Source organism: Helianthus annuus, chromosome 16 (assembly GCF_002127325.2).
Source record: "Helianthus annuus cultivar XRQ/B chromosome 16, HanXRQr2.0-SUNRISE, whole genome shotgun sequence".
Lineage (NCBI taxonomy): Eukaryota > Viridiplantae > Streptophyta > Magnoliopsida > Asterales > Asteraceae > Helianthus > Helianthus annuus.
This window is the reverse complement of record NC_035448.2, coordinates 23,888,265-23,910,410: the sequence shown is the minus strand read 5'-3', so window position 1 is coordinate 23,910,410 and position 22,146 is coordinate 23,888,265. Positions and strand designations below refer to the sequence as shown.

At 34.5% G+C, this 22,146-nt stretch overlaps 2 protein-coding genes and 1 long non-coding RNA gene across 5 annotated transcripts; 2 read left to right on the top strand and 1 right to left on the bottom strand.

Annotated features, from left to right (window-relative positions):
* Window positions 1-322: 322 nt before the first annotated feature.
* Window positions 323-2,009, bottom strand: LOC110916160. Of its 3 annotated transcripts, XR_004884994.1 has the most exons (3): window positions 1,471-2,009; window positions 1,164-1,225; window positions 323-526 (listed from the first exon to the last, which is right to left on the bottom strand). It is a non-coding gene; the product is annotated as an uncharacterized LOC110916160 (long non-coding RNA). The 3 variants fall into 3 exon arrangements; XR_002579542.2 differs by having other exon boundaries at window positions 1,164-2,009; XR_004884995.1 differs by having other exon boundaries at window positions 323-1,240.
* A 961-nt stretch (window positions 2,010-2,970) lies between these two features.
* On the top strand, window positions 2,971-3,555 carry LOC110919121 (velvet complex subunit B-like). Its single transcript, XM_022163400.1, has one exon. The coding sequence runs from the start codon at window positions 2,971-2,973 to the stop codon at window positions 3,553-3,555; it is 585 nt and encodes a 194-aa protein (XP_022019092.1).
* An 8,379-nt stretch (window positions 3,556-11,934) lies between these two features.
* On the top strand, window positions 11,935-19,954 carry LOC110915958 (phosphatidylinositol/phosphatidylcholine transfer protein SFH12). The gene is made up of 13 exons (XM_022160710.2): window positions 11,935-12,110; window positions 12,263-12,358; window positions 13,136-13,388; window positions 14,007-14,106; window positions 14,433-14,699; window positions 15,484-15,561; window positions 15,669-15,770; window positions 15,860-15,909; window positions 16,471-16,570; window positions 16,844-16,927; window positions 18,102-18,170; window positions 18,273-18,800; window positions 19,652-19,954. The coding sequence occupies exons 2-13, from the start codon at window positions 12,322-12,324 to the stop codon at window positions 19,739-19,741; spliced, it is 1,758 nt and encodes a 585-aa protein (XP_022016402.1). The 5' UTR covers window positions 11,935-12,110; window positions 12,263-12,321; the 3' UTR covers window positions 19,742-19,954.
* The last annotated feature ends 2,192 nt before the right edge of the window (window positions 19,955-22,146 follow it).

Below are 22,146 nucleotides of genomic sequence, written 5' to 3'. Positions count from 1 at the left end.
TTAACATCCCCTGCCAAAATATAGCTATAATAAGATTTTTATATGATTTTACCTACATGTACACGCCAAAAAAACCTATTGTACAACATTGTAATGCATAAAAACACCTGTGGTACACAAGGCGTGGGCCTCGGGCTTAAAAAATTCCAAAAAGATGTGCTTTTATGCACTTCCTATTTTAGGCGCGCCAGCCTCTGTGCCATAGGGCGCCTTGCACCTCAATGCGCCTAAGGTACACTTTTTAAAACCGAGATTCCGAGCAAAATTTACCACACTAGTAAATGAACAAGTTGCGAGTCACGAGTTAGTCATTGGCCAGTAATAATAGGCAAGCAAAAGCTACGTTATAAAAATTCAAATTGTTCATTCGATAACAACAAAACCGATCTCGCCTTCCAGAGATCTTATAATCCAACAAAAAGAAATAAGAGTACATGTAAGTATAGATAGAAAGTCCCAAGTATCTCATATGATCTTCAAAAGTCTCCCCATGCCTGATTTTGACAACTGGTCCATCTTCTTCAACCTTCATTCACATAAATTATACTAAATTGTAAAAATCAACCTTTATGTTATACCCAGACTGCACTTCATACCTTTAACTATGAAGTCGGCCAAACTCAACCTTTATGTTAATGTTTTGTGACATCCTATAACCTTTACAACTAACCTCGTCAAAAAACTCAATTAAATGCCCTCACATGCGCTGCACGTGAGGGCATTTAAGTCAATTCCCTTATCCTTTTATAAACAATCAACAATAAATTGTTTTTAACTAATAACCCACCATCACCACTACAACCCCACCGTAATCACCATCCTTTTATAAACAATCAACAATAAATTGTTTTTAACTAATAACCCACCATCACCACTACAACCCCACCGTAATCACCATCACTACCCCATCTTAAATTAGGGATGAGCAAATGGTACCCGGTACTGGTACTGAATTTACCGAACCGGGTACATTTTTTGGTACCGATTCGGTACCGACTTTTGAGATTTTCGGTACCGGTCCGGTACGGTACGGTACCGGTTCGGTATCATATTTACCGGTTTTTACCCTCAAATACCAGTATCGTACCGGTAACGAATTGTACCGTACCGGGTATATTCGCTTACATCCAAATTCTGTAAAAAAGGACTAGCTATAAGCTTACATCATTTTATGATCATACCATCGCACATCCAAATGCATCGCGTGGTTAGCAAAATCCTCAAACTTGTACAATAAAAACTAAAGAGTCGATCAGAATCATATATCCCTCATAACTTAAATCATTAGTAGGTGAAAATAATCAATATATACTTCATTAATAAGCAGCTTCTCCCCATTCAGATATAAATTCATTCATAGGTTCTACATATTCCTAACATGTATTATACATTTTTTTTTCATTAATTCGTAACGTTGACAAGATAAATGTGAATGGAAAGAAGAAAAAAATTACAAAAATAAAAACTAACCTGCCCGGTTGCTCTTTTTCTGTCTCCGACCAATGTAGAATTCATCATTCAACTGCACATTGTTTACATCTTCTTGTATTTCTGCAACTATGTAATCACCGAATCATAATGCTTACAACCGAAAGACGAATTCCTCCAAGGGCTAAAGAGATAATTTTCCAACTTGAATCCCTATCCCCTATAAAATTTTGATGCATAACTAACAAGCTTCATAATCACTAACTACTCTTTGTAATTTAGGAGTATTCTTTCCCGCCGGCGGAAAGTTAAGATCACTAACCACTCTTCCCGGCGGTGACAACGGCGAGGGCGAGGGCGACGGGCTCAAGTCAACCACCGTTGACGAGTTAGAATCGTCACTTTTTGATGGTCGTACAAGAGGTTAAGATCAGAACCCGGTAACGAAACTCGGTTGTGACTCGTACGTGTTTCAAACAACCACCATCATCAACTGGGAACTGTGGAGATGAACAATTATAATGGGTGGGTCTGGTTGGAGCCATGGAGATGAGCAAGAAGAGATTAGATGAGCAAGAAGAGATTTATGGTCGGTTCATGTGCATATTATTTAATTTAATAATAAAAAAGATAGGGTTCAAATTCAATGGACAATAATACCATTTGTGTTAAACCCTAGAAAATAAACTCTATCTGTCTTAAAGGTTGTATTTTTTTTAAAGGTTGTATTATGTAACAAAACATTAACATAAAGATTGGGTTTGACCGATTTTATAGTGAAACTATAAAGTATAGTTTAGGTAACATAAAGGTTGTTTGTTTTGTTCAGTTTTGTCCATAAATTAAGAAATTTTAATCAAGTTTTCTAACGTCAAATTAGGAATTGTTCAACTTCAAAATTCATCATCTTTTTCACTTTCATCTTGCAAACAAAAAGATCCTTTAATGCAAAAGTTGACAAATTCTGTATTTAATGTTTCAAAATCTTACACCCTATGTCTTTTAAGCCAAACCAAGTTAGATTTTTTTGGGTTAAATCAAATCACAAAAATGGTACTTTAGTCATTTTACCTATTTATTTAATATTATTTAAAAAACAAAACAAAATATTTTTAAAACTATTATTATAATTATAACTCTCTCTCTACCACTACCACCTCCCACCACCACCACCATCAACCCACCACTACCACCTCCAACCACCACCACCACCTGCAATCGCAGCACCACAACCCGAAAACCACCACCTGCTATCGCACCACCACCACCCGACAACCACCCACTTCCACCGCCGCTAACAAGCACCATCAACGACCCACAGGGGTATGATTATTGGGTTATATGCCATCGATCCTAAAATAAGTTGTTTTCATTTTAGGCAAAACATACTTGAGTTTTAAGATACAATTACTTGAAAATTCAGTTAATAAATAATGGGTTGAACTTGAATATTTTTTATAATAACAACAAAACTCAATGAATCAAAAGGGATAGGGCACTTAAATTTCAAATCTGATTCAATGGGTTGTGGGCATTTAACGCATGAGCCTGAGGACTTTTTGTAATGGGCTGCAATACACTTACAGTCTGGTTATTGGGCAGGCTGGATGGTGGGCCTGTGCCCACCCTAGCCTTCACTTCAATCCACCACTACCACCACCCACTTCCACCGCCGCTAACAACCACCATCAACTACCCACCCATCCACCCACCTTCAATTTAATACACCACCACCCACTTCCACCACCGCTAACAACCACCATCAACCACCCACCCACCTCTTCAGCCTCCCAACCAACAAAAATCCAGATCTATGAAAACAAATCCAGTCCTTCTCAAACACCTCCACCATCGCCGTCGGATTCAGTCCTTATCAAACACCTCCACCATCACCGTCGTTCTCAAACAACTCCATCATCGCTGTCGGATTCAGTCCTTCTCAAACACCTCCACAATCACCATCGTTCTCAAACACCTCCACCATCGTCGTCATTCTCAAACACCTCCAACATCACCATCGTTCTCAAACACATCCACCGTCGTCGTCGTTCTCAAACACATCCACCATCACCGTTGGATTCGCCGCCACTGTCGGAGATATACAGAGAGAAGAGGGAGAGAACATGAGATAGAGAGAGGGCAGATTCTTTTTTTTATTTATAGATCTTTTTATCTTTTTAAAAACGAGCCCCTAAACATAAGCTGTTTTACACAATAGCCCCTGAAGAGATGAAATGACAAGAATACCCTCATGTGCAAGGCAGATGACCAGATTTAACCAAAAAATCTAACTGGGTTTGGCCTAAAGGACATAACGTGCAAGATTTTGGAACATTAAGTATATAACTTGTCAACTTTTGCGCTAAAGAACACCGCATAGAATTTTGTGTAAACATAAAGGACAAAACTTGTAATTTACTCATACTTTTATGACAACCCGGGTGAATTTCATTAACGATTGGTAGTTATTACAAGAATTGAGGATCTAATAAATAAACACGAATTGAATCTAGAGCCGTAATAAAGGTGAGTCAGAATGGGCTCGAGCTCGAACTTAAACGAGCCAGCTCGACTCGACTCGATTATTTTTTTGAGCTGAAAAGTTGAGCTCGAGCTCGGCTCGTAAAAACTTCGAGCCAACTCGAGCCCAGTCGAGCCAGCTCAATATTTATTTTTATTTTTACATAATTATATTTTTAAATATTGGTAACATAAGAACAAAAAATTAAAAATTAACACACATTTCAAAAAAATATACATATACACACACGCACACATAAATACGAGCCATAGAGTCGAGCCACGAGCTGATCACCCTAGCTCAGATGATTCGGCTCGAAAAAAAATGAGCTTTTTCGAGCAAGCTTCAAGCGAGCCTCCAGTCATGAACTTTTTGAACACCCCTAATTGAAACCCTTTGGTTTGACATCAAAAGTCAAAGTTGAAGAAAACATACCCAATATTCAGGGGGGGGGGGCACATCTTGAGGTTGTAAGTTGACGCCAGTGTTCTAAAAAAGGGTTAAAACAGGTGGACCGAAAGAGCCTTTGTGTCCATTTTTTATAAATAAACTAGGGTTGAGTTATAATGCAAAGGATTTAAAAATAAGAAGGGTAAGGAGCCACCAGAGAGTGACAAGTGTCCTAGGAGGAATTAAATGGAAAGGGTAATTTTGTCTACAAGAGAAAAGAGAATATGAACATGTAAGTCACATGTTATTTCCCCCCCAATTTTTAAACGTCTGTAACTTTTTTATACATCATTTGTTTTTAAAAAAAAATTGTACCATAAAATCGAGCGTTTTTTATCTTTAATATGAGTACCATATTGTTATATTTTCAAAAAAAAAATTAAAAACTCAGTTACATACTACACAATGGACATGATGTAAAACACAATGTAAAGTAGATCAAAAACACAATCAATGACAACAGATAAAGACACAATGGACAACATACTAAAACACAATGACTATAATGTATAACACAATGGCGATAACATATAACACAATAAATATCAGACTAGATAAAAACGCAATTGATGACAAAAGATAAAAGACACAATTAATGACAACAGATAAAAGACACAATGGAGAGCATTGAAAACACAATAGAAAACAAACTAAAAACACAATACAAATCAAATTAAAACACAATGAACAAGATAATAAAAAAAAAATTGAACAAATTATTAAAACACAATGGAAAACATATTAAATACAATGACCTGAACTAATAACACAATTTATAGAAAACCCAGATATAACACCATCTTCATTGTGTCATATATTGTGTTATAGGTTCTTATAAAAACGCAATGGATAGAACCCAAATTAACATTGTGTTATAGGTTTTAATAATAACACAATGTATAGAAACTCTACTAAAACGTGATGACCAAAACCCAGTTAAAAGACACAATGAACTAAACCTTTAACACAATGCGAAAAAACCCAGTAAAAGTAAAAATGAAATTTTTTATTTCATTTTTATATGATAATATGGTACTCATATTAAAGATAAAAAAACGCTCGTTATTATGGTGAATTTTTTTTTTAAATGTCGTATCAAAAAGTTATGGATGTTTTAAATCGATGGGGAAATTGGCATGTGCCTTGCATGTGAGAGAGAAAATCCATAATATAGGATTCCCTTTATGCCCTTCTGTTATCTTCTTTTCTCTACAACTAATCTCAGCCCTCCAAATCTAAGATCAATGGACTAGAAACCTTCTTACCCTTCTTATTTATTTAATCCTTTGTATTTGATCCTAACCGAAATAAACTAATGTATTATTTAGTGTTATCTATGTTTTATTGTTTAATAAATAACTAATGCTATAGATACAATTACCAGAGGTGGAAAATGGGGGGTCGGTCAAAACGGATAATTTTTGTAACACCCAAAGTCTTTTTATAAGCAACTAGGATTATGAACCTAGTTAAAGTGTAAGTAAAAATCTTAACTCAAAGAATAGATTTTACCCATAAAATACAAATATCCAAACATGAGGGGCCAAATCTGGATAATTAAAAGATTATATATAAAAAGAAAACTTAAAACCCAAAAGCACACTGGTGTGTGTGTGTGTGTGTCGACAGGAACAAGAGAAAGAGAGGGGAAACCCTCTAACTTAGCAAAATCAGTAAAACTGAAAGGGAAATCGAAGCTGGCGACAGACTCGACATCAAGGACAACCGTCAAGTCACGTGGCTCCAATCACCGTGCGTCAACGTCTCAAACCTCTGCAAGCACTAACGGTCGTGTCAGAGGAGACAAATAGGATATTCCTTGATGGAGAAGTCTGGTCTAAGGCCCATTAGCCCATCCCCATCTCCACACTCTTCGACTATAAATACCAGCCTTCAACCACAAGTTCAAGGTTAAACTATTTAACTCCCATACTTATAACACACACTTGTTATTCTCTCAAAACGAATACTTATTCTCATGCAGTAGGGTGGTTACAAGGGGACCCCCCACCTCTCCTCCTTGTAACGGGTTTCACAGTGCTTTCGCAGGAATCACAATCTTAGTACTTCCAGCCGTTGATCAAGGAAAGAAAGGGACTAACCTTCTTGATGAGACAACAATCTTAAGGATAAACCCAATGGTTTAGACTTAATGTTTCTTCAATATTTCTCTCTCATATATATATTTTCTACACCAACTTGTTATGGCCAGAAGAACACGCCATGTGAACGGTGGTGAGGGTTCAAGTATCTTGTAGAGATTAGGCGGGGATGATAGTAGCGATAGGGTGAACGATGGTGGTAGAGTGAATGATTTGTGTTTCCACACAACGAGTTGCAGGTTTCCGACAATGGTGGTTGGTGGCCAGAGAAAAGGTTTGCCGGTTTGGCGACAAGCAGATGGCTGGGGCTTTGATTAGGTCCTAATTCTATTAAGATCTCTTTAAATGTTTATTTAGTTATATTATCTGTTTAAATAAAGGGCATTTTTGTCATTTTACACTAACTTAACAGGAAAAATTAACGCCCATCTAGTCAGGGGACTATTGAGTAACCAACGATCAAAACATAAAGAACGTACATGTAATTTAACAAAGACGAGGACTAAGGGTGAAAGTTGGGAAAACCACCAGGAGCATTCATGTAGTTTACTCCTTTTCGGAGTTAACGACAATTCACATGTATTTGGAATGAGTTTGGTATTGGTGTTTCGATTTGGACCTAAAAAACTCAAAATTTGATTCATATCAAATAAAAATTCTTTAGTTGTTCAAAAAAAAATTGGTATTGTAAACTATAACGAGTCTTAGTACCATACCATGTGAAGAACTCAACCGATACTGGCATTGGTGCTGACTGTTTTTCGACTTGAATTTTTCTCAAGGGGTGAATACTAATGTTAAAGTTGTCTAAACTGAGATTTTTTCACAGAGTCAATACTAACGTGCAAATCGTCAGAATCAAGTCCTACAAATTTTAACACCCCACATCAATGCGTGGATTTCGTCTACTAGTATTACATGATAGAGCTATTTCATAGGATAATAATAAAAACTAAAAAATTTATTATATTTATATTATATAGAAAAAGTTTTAAATACAATAGTCCTTGACGTACGATGCGTACGATATTAAATAACGCATGTTATAAAATTCAAACCTTAATCACGCATGAACAAAATATAACATGTGTGATTAGGGTTTCTCTCATGCGTGATTTTCTTATCTGTTCATGCGTGATTATATGATTTGTTCATGCGTGATTATGGTTTGAATTTTATAACATGCGTGATTTAATTTTTCGTACGCATCTGACGTTAGAACTATTGTACATTACAGGGGCGGACTTAGAAAGTTGGTAGGGGTTGCACGGGCTACCCCTCAACCCCGTCTACGAAGTGTAAAAATACCCCTTAACTCCGTTTCCGTAGTGTAAAAATACCCCTCAACTTCGTCTCCGTTATACAAAGGATATCCCTGGTCTAAAAAATAAAAAATCGGGATACCCCTAAATTTTTGGGCTAGTTCCGCCTCTGGTACGCTAACCTTCCCTGATATATATATTCATATAAAATTATGTACTTGTATTTATAAAACAAATAATAAATAATAATCGGGCCAAGCACAGCCTAGAAACGTTTCTAATGAGCTTGACTTCTGTATGAGAGGGGCTGTGTTCAGTTCAAATCAACCCAACTTGTAGAACGACGACTGTCCTCCCAAATAATATAAAAGTTACCTCAAAAATAATTATCTATAATAACATATATCGAAGCTATTGATTTATCAGATGATATAGAACTATATAAAGAGTAAATTACAAGTTTTGTCCTTTATGTTTACACTATTTTGCAGGCGCTGTCCTTTAGCGCAAAACATTGCAAGTTTTGTACTTTATGTTTCAAAATCTTGCACGTTTTAACCTTTAGGCCAAACCCAGTTAGATTTTTTGGTTAAGTATGGTCATGTGCCTTGCACATGAGAGTATTCTTGTCATTTCATTATCCAGGGGCTATTGTGCAAATACCATATGTCTAAGGATTGATGTGTACAAAAATTAAAAACATTAAAATAAAACAATTTGTCAACCCTTCCCTTTCCCTCTACATCGTCATCTTCCCTAATTCTCACCAAAATCAACCTAAACCCTAATCTCCGGTCATTATCATGAATGATCAGTGAACCTGCGATTGGATGTTGGCGAAAACAGAGGGTATAAAAAATATTTTGAATCTACAACAATAGCATCATAAAAACCAAAGATTAAAAAGAAACTTACACACATATGGGTGACTCAGTCAAGTCAATGATCTCAGGACATACAACAGAAACCGCTCTTTTCTTCCTATTTCGATACTCGGGTGATGGAGTAAATAAAGCCACCACCTCAACTTCACCACTAGAACCAGAAATCTTCGTGTTGGATCTATCTTTATCACCAACACAATCCATTTTATTAAAACCTGAGTCCATAAATGATCTCTTAGGGATGTTACTGCAGGCCGCTGGTTCATAATTTTCATCATCTGAAACGCAAATTGCTTTTTTTTCATCGTTTTGATGAACTGGTATTGTTTCCGGTATCCCACATATCTTTATTCGTGCACGCTGGTTTTTCATTATTTTCATCATCTGAAACGCAAATTGCTTTGTTTTCATTGTTTCGATGATCCGCATAGACGAAAACTTGTATTGTTTCGGGTTCTTTATCATCATCCCACAAATCCTTGTTATTGCAGGATGATAGTTCATAATTTTCAGTACCCGAAACATGAATTGCTTCTTCTTCGTTGTTGTGGTGATTTGTAGAAGACAGAGGGTTTGTGAAATTAGGGTTTAGATTGATTTTGGTGAGAATTGGGGAAAGATGATGATGCAGTGGGAAAGGGCCTTTGTTTTATTTTAATGTTTTTAATTTTTGTACACATCAATCCTTAAACATATGGTATTTGCACAATAGCCCTTGGATAATGAAATGACAAGAATACCCTCCATACTTAACCAAAAAATCTAACTGGGTTTGGTCTAAAGGTTAAAACGTGCAAGATTTTGAAACATAAAGTACAAAATTTGCAAAGTTTTGCGCTAAATGACAGCGCCTGTAAAATTATGTAAACATAAAAAACAAAACTTGTAATTTACTCCTATATAAATTAAGGCCAATAGTTTTGATCATCAACTTGTTTAAGTCAATAATACTATTTTTTTCAATCATCATCACAAGTCAACCAAAATAATTGAATTTCAAATAAACTATTGATAGGTTAGGTGGGTGATTATATATAGCAATCTACCTCTAATATGCCTAAATAAAAGAATTAACGTGTTTCTTCAATTATACTAAAAACTTAAATAAATAGGGAATATTAAGAATCACATAAATACATTAAATAGATATATAATAAGAGAAATTAAATTGATAGGTTACGTAATCCTTGTAATTTGAAGAAAAACTTGGGGTTTTTACATACTTAAAAAAAAAAAAAAAACATACTCACAACACCAACCCCCCCCCCCCCCTCTTTATTTCCCATATTAAACTGATGGGGAATGAGATATAATAATAGTAGTATTTAATTCAATAGGGACATAGATAGAGAGACATTAGATGTAAAAGTTTTAAAAAGAAATGAAAATTTTAAAACAAATATAATTTTTAACTAAATTACATCAATACTTTTATGTATATCATACTAGGTTATAACCCCGTGTATTACACGGGTTGAATAAATAGATTTATATATTAAATAATAAAATAACATATCTTTAAAAACCTCATTTATTGCATGGGTTAAATAAATATAATTTTATATATTAAATAATAAAAAAGTTATATCTATAAAAACCATATTGTACGGGTTGAATAAATGTAATTTTATATACAAAATAAAAAAGTTATATCTTTAAACCCACGTGTATTACACGGGTTGAATAAATGTAATATTGTTTACCAAATAATAAAATAATACATCTTTAAAAACCACATTTATTACACGGGTTGAATAAATGTAATTTTATATACCAAATAATAAAAAAAATTACATCTTTAAAAAATATGCACATTACACGGTTTGAATAAATGTAATTTTCTGTACTAAATAATAAAAAAAATATATATCCTTAAAAAACTCCGTGTATTGTACGAATTGAATAAATCTAATTTTATATATCAAATAATATAAAATTATATCTTAAAAAAACCTCATGTATTACATGGGTCGAGTAAATGTAATTTTGTATAGTGAAAATAAAAATATTTAATATATTAATACAAAGTTTGGTTTTCGTGATAAAAATAGATTATTCTATTGTTGCAAAATTTGTTAACGAAGTCTCAATAAATTTAACCCTTTATTTAAAACTCCGTAAATGTATAAATGATAAATAATATTAGTTAATTTTATTTTAAGTTTCGTAAAATCTATTTCATACCAAACTAAACAAAATGTTCACATATAATTAATTCAAATAAATAATATTATAAATGAGAAAGAGATTAAACTAAATAATAATTATACATAAGATATTAAACTAATAATATTTAATAGGGGGTTATCTATAATTAATTACAAGAGATTAAACTAAAATAATAATTATCTATAAGATATTGCCTAATATGATGACAAGTATCACCAAAGAGATTTCTTTTATTATATAGTATAGATTTAAAGCAATACTTACAATGCTATCTACATAAAATCAGTTATCTATTTACACCAAGCCTAAACTTGTGTATAATTTATCGCTTCATGGGTTGAAAAATAATTTTATTTTTCTTGAAAAGTTGTCGTTTACTGAGAACTGAGACTAAACTTGTGTATAATTTATTGCTCCATGAGATGAAAATATTTTTCATGAAACGTTGTTGTTTAGTGAGAACTGAGACTAAACTTGTGTATAATTTATTGCTCTATGAGATGAAAAATAATTTTATTTTTCATGAAACGTTGTTGTTTAGTGAGAACTGAGACTAAACTTGTGTATAACTTATTGCTCCATGAGATGAAAAATAATTTTATTTTTCATGAAACGTTGTTGTTTAGTGAGAATTGAGACTAAACTTGTGTATAATTTATTGCTCCATGAGATGAAAAATAATTTTATTTTTCATGAAACGTTGTTGTTTAGTGAGAACTGAGACTAAACTTGTGTATAATTTATTGCTCCATGAGATGAAAAATAATCTTATTTTTCATGAAACATTGTTGTTTAGTGAAAATTGAGACTAAGCTTGTGTATAATTTATTGCTCCATGAGTTGAAAAATAATCTTATTTTTCATGAAACGTTGTCCTTTATCGAGAACTGAGAAGTTCCAAAACATGTTCTCCGTAAAATATTTAAAAACTATCGGTTTCAAATAAAGTAGTTAAGTTAGTTACTGTGTAGAGGGAGTTTCATTTCATCCCGCCTGTTGAGTGGTGAACCACATACATATACATACAAACATACAATAAACATGAGTAATGACAAGGATGTTGTCTACATCACATTCATTAATAGTGGCCACCATGTCTGAAATTGTCAATTACAGATAACACAACACAGATTGCACAAGACCTCTTTCTTCCAATTTTATATAATAATCTCACCCACTAAACTATCTCCAGATCAACGGTTGTCGATTTTTTAATAATTTGTCTATATAGATGATCTAGATATTAAAACACCATCTCTGTCTCCTCATCAACTGCCCCCAAAATTTCTCACTGGTAATAATCTCTCTAAATTCTTCTAGTGTTTTATTATGCTTTGTGATTATTAATTATGCTTCGAAACCATAAGTATTTGGGTGTGGATTTTATTATATGTTTAGTTGATGAATATTTGTAAACAGATTATGATCGATTTATGCATTGTGCAGGCATTTGATAAGGGCCTGAGGTTTATAACGACGACGACGGTCAAGCGTTAACGGCAATCATGAGTGCTGCTGCTGTTATGTCTGGACCACTAGTCGGTATGTATATTTTTTTTTTCAATAATCTTATTGTTGTTATTGTTCTCTGTTCATATGCTCAATGATAAAGCCACTGAATCAAGTTGTTCTTTATTGGGAAATTCTTAATTTGTTAGATATTGCCAAATCAATACATGTGAAATTAACAGTTAATTAAACGCGTAAATTAATTAAATCCATGATGCAGTTACACACGCGAATTAGACAAAATCATGGAATCTAGATTCGAAAGTCAGGCAAACCACCTATTTTCAGTGGCGAATCCAGGACCTATTTTCCATTTTTTTTCCAAACCGAGAGGGATCCTGTGAACCCAGGAACCCTTCCCCCTATCCGCCACTGCCTATTTTATGGGCCTTGTAACTCCTAACGGGTAACAAATGGGCCCCTTTGTTACCCACTTTCTTTTATCTGGTTGGTCCAAGTACGACCCGAATCAAACCATAGGGTTGTAATCATGAGAATTCCTCTGTTGAAACTGCTTAAACCTAAACCGTTTTTTTTTTTCAAGCCGAACCAATCTTTTTCCCCTTGTAAACCGGTTTCCACCCCAACCGATTTGGGCCAAAAACTGGTGTTGACCGTGTTTGACCGAACCCAAACCAGTTTGGGCCCACCTCTGTACAACTGGAAACTTAGGTAATTAAGTTATTGATGAAAGTAGGGACTCAATCTATGATTCATGATTGTGAATAGAAAAATCAAGCATAGTTATATTAACCTTGTTATGATTGATCAACATCCCATATTGCATATCAATATTTACATATTGTACAGGTTTAGAAAAAACCGAAACAGAAACTTATGAAGAGAAGAAACGTAAGCTCTCTTTTAAACAAAGGGCTATAAATGCATCCAACAAATTGAGGAGTTCATTTGGCAAAAAAAGCAGGAAAAATAGTAAAGCCGTGTCGGTTGTTGAACATGTACACGATGCTGATGAAATAAAGGCGGTTGATGCTTTACGTCAAGCGTTGATTTTGGAAGAATTATTACCTGCAAAGCATGATGATTACCACATGATGCTAAGGTCATAGCTTTTCTGTAAATATATTTTCTAAATGTGACATTTTTGTTACATTTACTTATAAACGGACTAATTTGGGTTATAATTTATCTCCAACGGGTCAAACAGGTTAAAGTATAGGGTTTTACTAAAAACAGAAACGGGTCATATCTCCACTATCCATATCCCACATAGTTATTTTGCACCTCATTTTTCGGCCACAAAAAAAAAAAATTAAAAGCTGTGAATTACCTTGAATTGGACCTATTCATGCCACATTTGCATGAAACACAAACTCACTATGGCTAACAAAAAAATGAAGTTAACATTTTTCTGAACTTTTTCCTTAACACAGCATAGTATGTGATCTAAAATTGGTATAAGATAATTTTTCTAACCATATTTAGAACATATATTATACTAAAAAAGTACAAAAATGTGTTTGCAAATCGGATAATTTTTTACCCGCATAAAAAGGCTACACATTTTGACCAATTACCCAACCTGCTCATATTGTCACCTATATACACTTTACAGTTTTTTCTTCGTGTACCACTTTACCTTCCTAGCTTTTTGTAACTAATTTGAACCGGTGGTTTTATTCTGATTCACAAAGGGTGACCTTTTGCCATGATGTAACAGATTTTTGAAGGCTAGAAAATTTGATATTGAGAAGACCAAACAAATGTGGTCTGATATGCTCAAATGGAGGAGGGATTACGGTACAGACACCATTATGGAGGTACTTGTATCGTGTAAAGACATCTCGTAATGATTACGCTATAATGTATACATAGGCTACCAAAGTGTTAAAAAGTTTTCATTGATACCACCCAACTACTAAAAGTCTAAAACTATTTCAGAGGTCACCTTGTTTCATAATGCCGGTTCTAGCAACAAAAAAAAAAAAAAAAAAAAAAAAAAAAAAAAAAAAAAAAAAAAAAAAAAACCTTGTCAGAAAATTATTAAATGACAAATGCTTAAATTTAAATGACAAAAATCCCTTGTACACATGGTTCCATATGATACAAACCATTGATTTTTGCCTTGTTTGTATGTTTTTTTAAGGATTTTGATTTCAAGGAAAAAGAGGATGTGATCAAACACTATCCACAAGGACACCATGGTGTTGATAAAGAAGGAAGACCCGTCTATATCGAGCAACTTGGTAAAGTTGATGCTACCAAGCTTATGCAAGCCACAACGCTAGAACGTTATCTTAAGTACCATGTGACGGAGTTTGAAAGAACTTTTAATGATAAGTTCCCAGCTTGTTCAATTGCGGCGAAAAAACACATTGATCAAAGTACCACCATCCTTGATGTACAAGGAGTTGTAAGTGGATCTTTACATACTACAACATATCAGATTGGCGGGTTGGGATATGGGTCAAAACCGATCCGGGTCAAAATGAATGGAGTTGACCCACAAATGCTTTTTTATCAATTTTTAAACTGATTTACAAATAAGTTATACACTGCAAAATCAATATTATTACAACGGAAAATACAGTGCAATGTCAAGGTCATTAGGTGTATGTAATGAAGTTTGAGGGTTAAAATTTTAAATTCGCTTTAGAGTTAAATGTCATTTTAGTCCCTGTGGTTTGGGACATTTTGCCAGTTTAGTCCAAAGGTTTGAAATGTTGCCATTTTAGTCTACTGCGTTAACTTCATCCATTTTTTCTGTTAACTAGAAGGGCATTTCTGTCATTTTATATGTAATTTTGTTAACAAGAAGGGTCATTCGACAATATAAAATGACCGAATTTCCCTTCTAGCTAACAGAAAAAATGGATGGAGTTAACCCGATGGACTAAAATGACAATTTTTGAAACTACTTGGACTAAAATGACAACGTTTCAAACCTTTGGACTAAACTGGCAAAATGACCAAACCACAAAGACTAAAATGGCATTTAACTCTTCTCTTTATTATCAAGAACTTATAAACATTCACCTTTTAGCTATTTTTTTTAATCTAACCCGTCTGAGATCAAACACAACCTAGTTTAGCCATTTTATAAATTAAATAATTATAAGCAATGGGTTGAAATTTCCGAACAAACAACATATGCCATTATTATGCCTAAACTACTTGCACCTGATTTCATGAATCAGGGACTAAAAAACATGAACAAATCCGCTAGGGAACTTATCCAGCATCTCCAGAACATTGATGGTAACAATTACCCTGAGGTACTCGGTTTATTTTTTCTTTAAGTTTTACACCATAAAGTTAGAATACACATTCCAAGATATTTTACCTGAACTTTTTTTTCTTTTAAACTTCTTGTACCTTATAGACGTTATGCCGCATGTACATTATCAATGCGGGGTCCGGGTTTAGGCTTTTGTGGAGCACAGTGAAATCCTTCCTTGACCCAAAGACGACTGCTAAGATTCATGTAAGTTCATCCCATTTTTTTTACCTGAAAAAACGACACCATTGTTAAACTCGCTAAGTTGACTAGTCAATGGCTGTATTTACATATAGGTTCTGGGCACAAAATACCAAAACCAGCTCTTGGAAATGATTGACGCCAGGTACTCCTACAAAATAATTGATATAATATTTATTGGTTTTTTTTTTTTTTTTTGCTTCACCATTTTATCAAGAGTTATTGGTTACAACTTACAATTGCTAGATAATGAAAATCTCAAATATCCCACCTTTGACCTCAAATCATATACATATCAAGATGTTAGATGTCACTATAGACCCGTTTACTTATTAATAATTTAATATGTGTCTACGTGATGAGTCAAACAGTGGCGGAGCATGAACAAAAACTCGGTGGGGGGCTGGACTCTCAAAATCCAAATCCGTGGGGCCGATACTCTTAAAAATGCAATATATTAAAAAATCAGAAATTTTCAGTAAAATTAACAATATGAGGAAACACAATAAAGCTTCGTCACTAGAGTTAGAAGACACCCAAACACAAGCTCTGTAATCGTAATTGACACACTAATGGTTTATAAGGAACTAAACTCCTTTCGGAAAAAAAAAGCATAAGCATGTCAGTCCAACCCGGCCCGATTCCTAACAAAAACCCGTGCAACCCACCCATTTTGCCACTTCTAACATTTGTTATATGTGGGTAGTCAACTTCCAACATTCTTGGGCGGTGCGTGCACTTGTGCTGATAAAGGCGGTTGCTTGCGGTCAGATAAGGGCCCGTGGCAAGACCCGGAGATTATGAAGGTATTAATTACTTCTGCATATTCCTTTTCTGTAAACAGAGGCGGATCCAGCCCACATTTGTGGATTCTCAGGAACACAATGCGTTTGGAAAAAATGGAAAAAATAGTGAGAACCTTATAAAATTTAGAAAAAATTAGTGAGAATTAAAGAGAATTTATCAAAAAGAACCCATTGGAATAAAATCCTGAATCCGCCGTTGTCTGTAAATATAGTATACATTTTTAGATATCCTCCTGTTTTTTTTTTTTTTTTTATTTTGATTTGGTGTGGCAGATGGTCCGCAATGGACAGCACAAATGTTCAAAGAATCTAATCCCCGAAGAAAAGACCATTTCCGAGGACTTGTCTGCAAATATGGTAATTTCTCATGTAGGATCATTTTCTTTTTGAGCCATGACTCATGAGAGGGGAAAACTGAAAACTTTTCATATGACCATTGATGCACTCCTTTTAACTCATTATTAAATACTATAAAGGTCAACCGTCAAAGTTCAAACTCAGGATCTTTAGGTTGTATGGTTAATATCCAATCACTTGAGAAAGCCCAGTTGAGACAATGACTTCTTTTAGAAGTTTCTAAGCATTTAGGGATTGTTTAAATGTGTGTTTTCAAAGTGATTATTTGGTATTGAATTATTAGAATAATATGATTTGTGATAACATACATGGAAAAAGTAGTGTTTGGAAGCGTTGTAACAATATGAGAAGTTTGAATGTTTGGCAAATTCTAGTTATTTAAGAAGTCAATAGATAAAATGACCGGATTAAAATATTTGCAAAAAGAAGCCGTTTAATTATGAAAATAAAAATCTCTTTATGCTAGGGTCGCATAGTGGTATGCACGTTATCCCCCCTATAACAATAGAGTTCTCATGTTTGAATCCAGCTTTCACTAGTTTCTACTTTAACCTTTTGAAGGCTACCTACCAGCCCTTTATATGTTCCCCACTAGTTAGATCATGCGTAGTGGGCAAGATCCGGCATTTTTTAGAGCCAATCACGCCCCATCAAGCCAAGCACCCCACCCCCGTGGGCGTGTTTGGGCGTTTTTTCGCACAAAACCCCCTCCGGCGTGGTTTAAATCACGCTTAAAAGGAAAATTGTTGGCCAATCAGATTTATCCCTCTTTTTCTTGGCCAATCCTCTGTTTTTGGTTAGTTTTTTTTATTTAATTCTTACACCCCTTTTTAACATAATACCCACATCCTCACTACACCCATTTTAGAAAAACGCCCAATAATACCTCTTCCTGACTGGACTGGACTGCCACTTGGCGGAAAAAACTCAAGGGTGAGGCATTATTCACCCTTACCACTACGCATGGTCTTAGAAGGGCATTACTAGAGTCATGCGTTTTTCCTAATGGATTATCATGGTTACCTAAAGAAAAGAAAAAAAAATAAGGGGTTAATAAATAATTTTATTTTACCCAATAGTAATCTTTTTGTTATAGCTAGTATGAAGTTGAAAACTAACTTTTCTATAGCTAAATAATGGGATTATCAGTTATTAACCTCCTTGTATTATACAGAAAAGCTCTCCTTTAAAGGAAGAGGCTGAGGATATCAAGCAACCGAATCTCCCTTCCGTATTAGTAGAAGTAAGGTTTTTTTTTTTTTTTTTTTTTTTTTTTTTTTTTTTTTTATCATTATTTTCCAAATTGGATTATTGTTGTTGTAAGTTTACTTAACTATATTTGTAGGCTTCATTGAAAAACCACCACCCAACCGCCGATGTGAAAAGCGACCACACGCCAATGGTCGACAAGACTGTAGATCATCCTAAACCAAAGCCGAAAGTGGCCATTGCTAAAGATATGGATTATTATCCGATCCAAGAAACTTACAAACCTACTTCCACTCATGACAAGCTAGGAAACCACCTAATATCAGGCGTGATGACGTTAGTTATGGGAATTATGACCATGGTCCGTATGACAAACAACATGCCCAAAAGGCTTACGGATGCCACACTTTACTCTAACGGCATCCATGATGATAATAATGATGATATAGTTAAGAAACTGAAATCTAGACCGTACACTGGGCAAACGCCAGCTGTCTCGACTGCTGAGTATCTCTCGATAATGAAACGAATGGGAGAGTTGGAGGAAAAGGTTATTATTCTTGAAAGTCGACCGGTTGAGATGCCCCAAGAGAAAGAGGATATACTAAACAAGGCTTTGTCTAGGGTTGAAGCATTGGAGCTTGAACTTGCTGCTACCAAGAAGGTATCACTTCGAAACAATCTATAACGGGCTGGCTGGGTAACAAGTCTGACAACTTTTATACGTGTCTGAGTTGGGTTGACCCAAAACACTTTTGCCAAAATTGTTTTCGTACTAAAATTTTGGAGCATGTTGGAATGCAGTGGAGAAGGTTACTTGGTGCTCGGGGGTGCACCCGCCCACCCCAATGTTTCGGTTAAAAGCGTATAGGTTCCGATTTTTCGTCCGGAAATTTTAAAAATTATATAGGATTGCCTCCCTCCAATTTTTTTTCCTAAATATCTATACATATATATAAATTAAAGTAAAATTTCTTACCACTTTGTATATCCTAAATATTTATACAATATATAAATTAAAGTAAAGTTTGTTATCACTTTGTATATAAGTGATGGGTAGTTTTGTAAATATATTTTAACTCTTATTTGTTTAACCCTAAATTACCCACCACACAATAAACTTAATCACAAGTTTTTATTTGTAAGAAAGATCCTTTGAATGAATGAAATTTCTTTGTTTTATTTGGAACTATTATTATTTGACCTAACTCGAATCGATAGCCGACCCGACCCGAAACATAACGATAGGAAAAAAATTTTTTGGGTCCCATCACTTTATGCCCCCTCGAAACTTTTTGTAAAGTTCCGCGAATGTTGGAATGTGTCGGTCGGGTTGATACATAAACAACTTTTTTAGAAGTTTTATAAATAACTTTTGTACTCAATATGATTAACTAAATTATAGTGTAAATTAACAATAATAATATAAGTTTGTGCAGTCATGAACTTGTAAGTTATATCCAACATTATTCATTTAAATTATACTTATATATACTTGTTTTTACCATAATGCAGTCTCTTGAGGAATCCCTTTCTCAACAAAGAGAATTCATGGCATACCTTGAGAAAAAGAAGAAGAAAAAGAAGAGATTTTTCGGTTTCTAAACCAACTAGAAGGAAACTGTTGTCGGATTTTTTATGATCCTGTTAAGTTGTGAAGGTTTGTTTTTGTCAAGAGTTCAGATTTTGTGTATAATTATTATTTTGTTTATCTATCAACGCTGTTTGCGATTTCTTTATACGGGTTGTGTTTCATTTTGAATAAAGTTTGAGATTGTTTTTATGTGAATTAGACTGCTAAAGCTGATTGTTCATGAATGCATTTTGCATTGCCCCTTCAATTCCAATAAAATATGATTTTTTTTCTTCTAGTTATAATATCTTCCTACGAGAGAAATGCGAGAGCTGTTTAATTTACTGACACGTATATTTGCTTGTCAAATACGGTTTTAGTTATTAGTTTCTTACTTCAAATGCGAGAATGATAGAATTAATATGTTGATATAAATTTATAATTAGACATGATATACATATTGCCCTGCTTGTGGTGTGCACATATGGGAAAGGATGTATAGAAAACCCACTTTAATTTAGAAAACCCGGGAAACTCAAAGCTCCCGATGTTTTTTTTTAAAAAAAAAAAAAATTTACACATGTTATATACATGTTTTTAAGGGTTTTGGGCAAAAAAAATCAAAAAAGCGCCGAGTAGATATTTAAAAAAAAATAAATAAGTTTTGGTGTAACACATGTTACATTCATCTGACATATTTGTAACATGTGTTACACCAAAACTTGTTTATTTTTTTAAAAAAATATCTACTCGACGCTTGTTTGATTTTTTTGGCCCAAAACCCTTAAAAACATGTATATAACATGTGTAAATTTTTTCAAAAACAAAAAACATCGGGAACTTTGAGTTTCCCGGGTTTTCTAAATTAAAGTGGGTTTTCTATAGATACTTACATGTGCACATATAATGTATATATGTGTGGACGTTCGGGGAGGCAAAAGTGAAATGATACTAACTTTAACGTTATTTTACTAATTTTGTGAAAATAACGTTAAAAGCGGCGGATGGTCAATCATGCATCATGTGGTGACGTTGATTGCTGAAAGACACGGGGGTACATGCACCAATCAGTCTCTGTCCCGATTGTTTGAGTGTTATGTGTCTTAGGTCCAATGCTTGATACAAAACTACAATCGAGCCGGGGGTCTCACTGGAAGTAGCTATTGAAATTGAGAAGCAATGTTGAACGAAGGGTGGTACGGTGGTCTCGAGGGGTGGTAGGAGGAGATCTACAAAAGTTCAAGGGCTAGTTAATTAATTTTGATTAAGTAATTTAATTAATTAATTGTTTTTTCCTAGTTCATACGTAATTTGAGTTTTGTTCAAATTAGGAGTCCTAGTTTATCTAGTAGTCAAATAGGTTAGTATAAATAGTCCCTGTTTATTTGCTTCTGATGTACCTGTTTCAAGTTTTCTGAATTAATAAAAAGTGTCGCTATTGTTTAGCAACAACACGATCAAAGGGTTCGGGATTAGGGTTGGGTTCGAAGGCCACAAGTTTCACAAAGTGGTATCAGAGCCTATTGAAACCGATTATAGGATCGAGTGAAGGGAAGTCGGTAACCAGTTTGTCGATCAGAAGGGATACCTGAAACCACTTGAAAAGTAATCGAAGGAAGAAGACTTGTACGTGATTCAGATGGCTGAAGTTCAAGTGCTTGGTGGGCTAAAGAAACTTAATCAGTCCAACTACAACACCTAGTCGACATGTATTATGTCATACCTCCAGGGACAAGATCTTTGGGAAGTGACGAACGGATCAGAAACCACGACACCAAGGAACGATAGCGGAGGAGCGATTGGCAAGTGGAAAATCAAGACCGGAAGGGCGATGTTTCTGCTGAAAACTACAGTAGAAGAAGAAATACTGGAACACTTTCGTGATCTAGAAACTCCAAAACAGGTTTGGGACTGCTTTACAAAGTTGTATTCAAAACGAAACGATACCCGACTACAATTACTTGAAAACGAACTGTTATCTTTAAGTCAAAAGGAGATGACAATTCCACAATACTTCCATAAGGCAAAGACGTTGTGTCGAGAAATAGGAGAACTGGACCCTCAAGGAAAGATTGGTGAAGCCCGAATGAAGAGGATCATCATTCATGGTCTTAAACCCGAATTCCATAGTTTCGTGGCCGTAGTACAAGGATGGCCCACGCAACCAACCTTGGGAGAGTTTGAAAACTTATTATCCGGGCAAGAAGCTCTTCTTGCTCGGTTCAATGGAGCGTTGTAACACCCTTGCTTGTTTTATACAATATTTTATATAAGTTTCGTATAAATACATGTTTATACGATTACACATACGTATGACAATACGAGTTTACTAAAACTTTTACAATTTAAAATAGTACAACATAATGTAATTGAGTTCGTCGTTTAAAAGTTACGACGTAACGCCGTGCGGAAGCTTTAATCTAGTGTGTTCGGTTCT

Coding starts and splice junctions, on each gene's coding strand:
- LOC110919121 (XM_022163400.1), top strand. CDS start 2,971: ATGAGCCTGAGGACTTTTTGTAATGGGCTGCAATACACTTACAGTCTG.
- LOC110915958 (XM_022160710.2), top strand. CDS start 12,322: ATGAGTGCTGCTGCTGTTATGTCTGGACCACTAGTCG. Junction 12,359..13,135: donor TATGTCTGGACCACTAGTCG/GTATGTATATTT, acceptor CATATTGTACAG/GTTTAGAAAAAACCGAAACA. Junction 18,801..19,651: donor AACTTGCTGCTACCAAGAAG/GTATCACTTCGA, acceptor ACCATAATGCAG/TCTCTTGAGGAATCCCTTTC.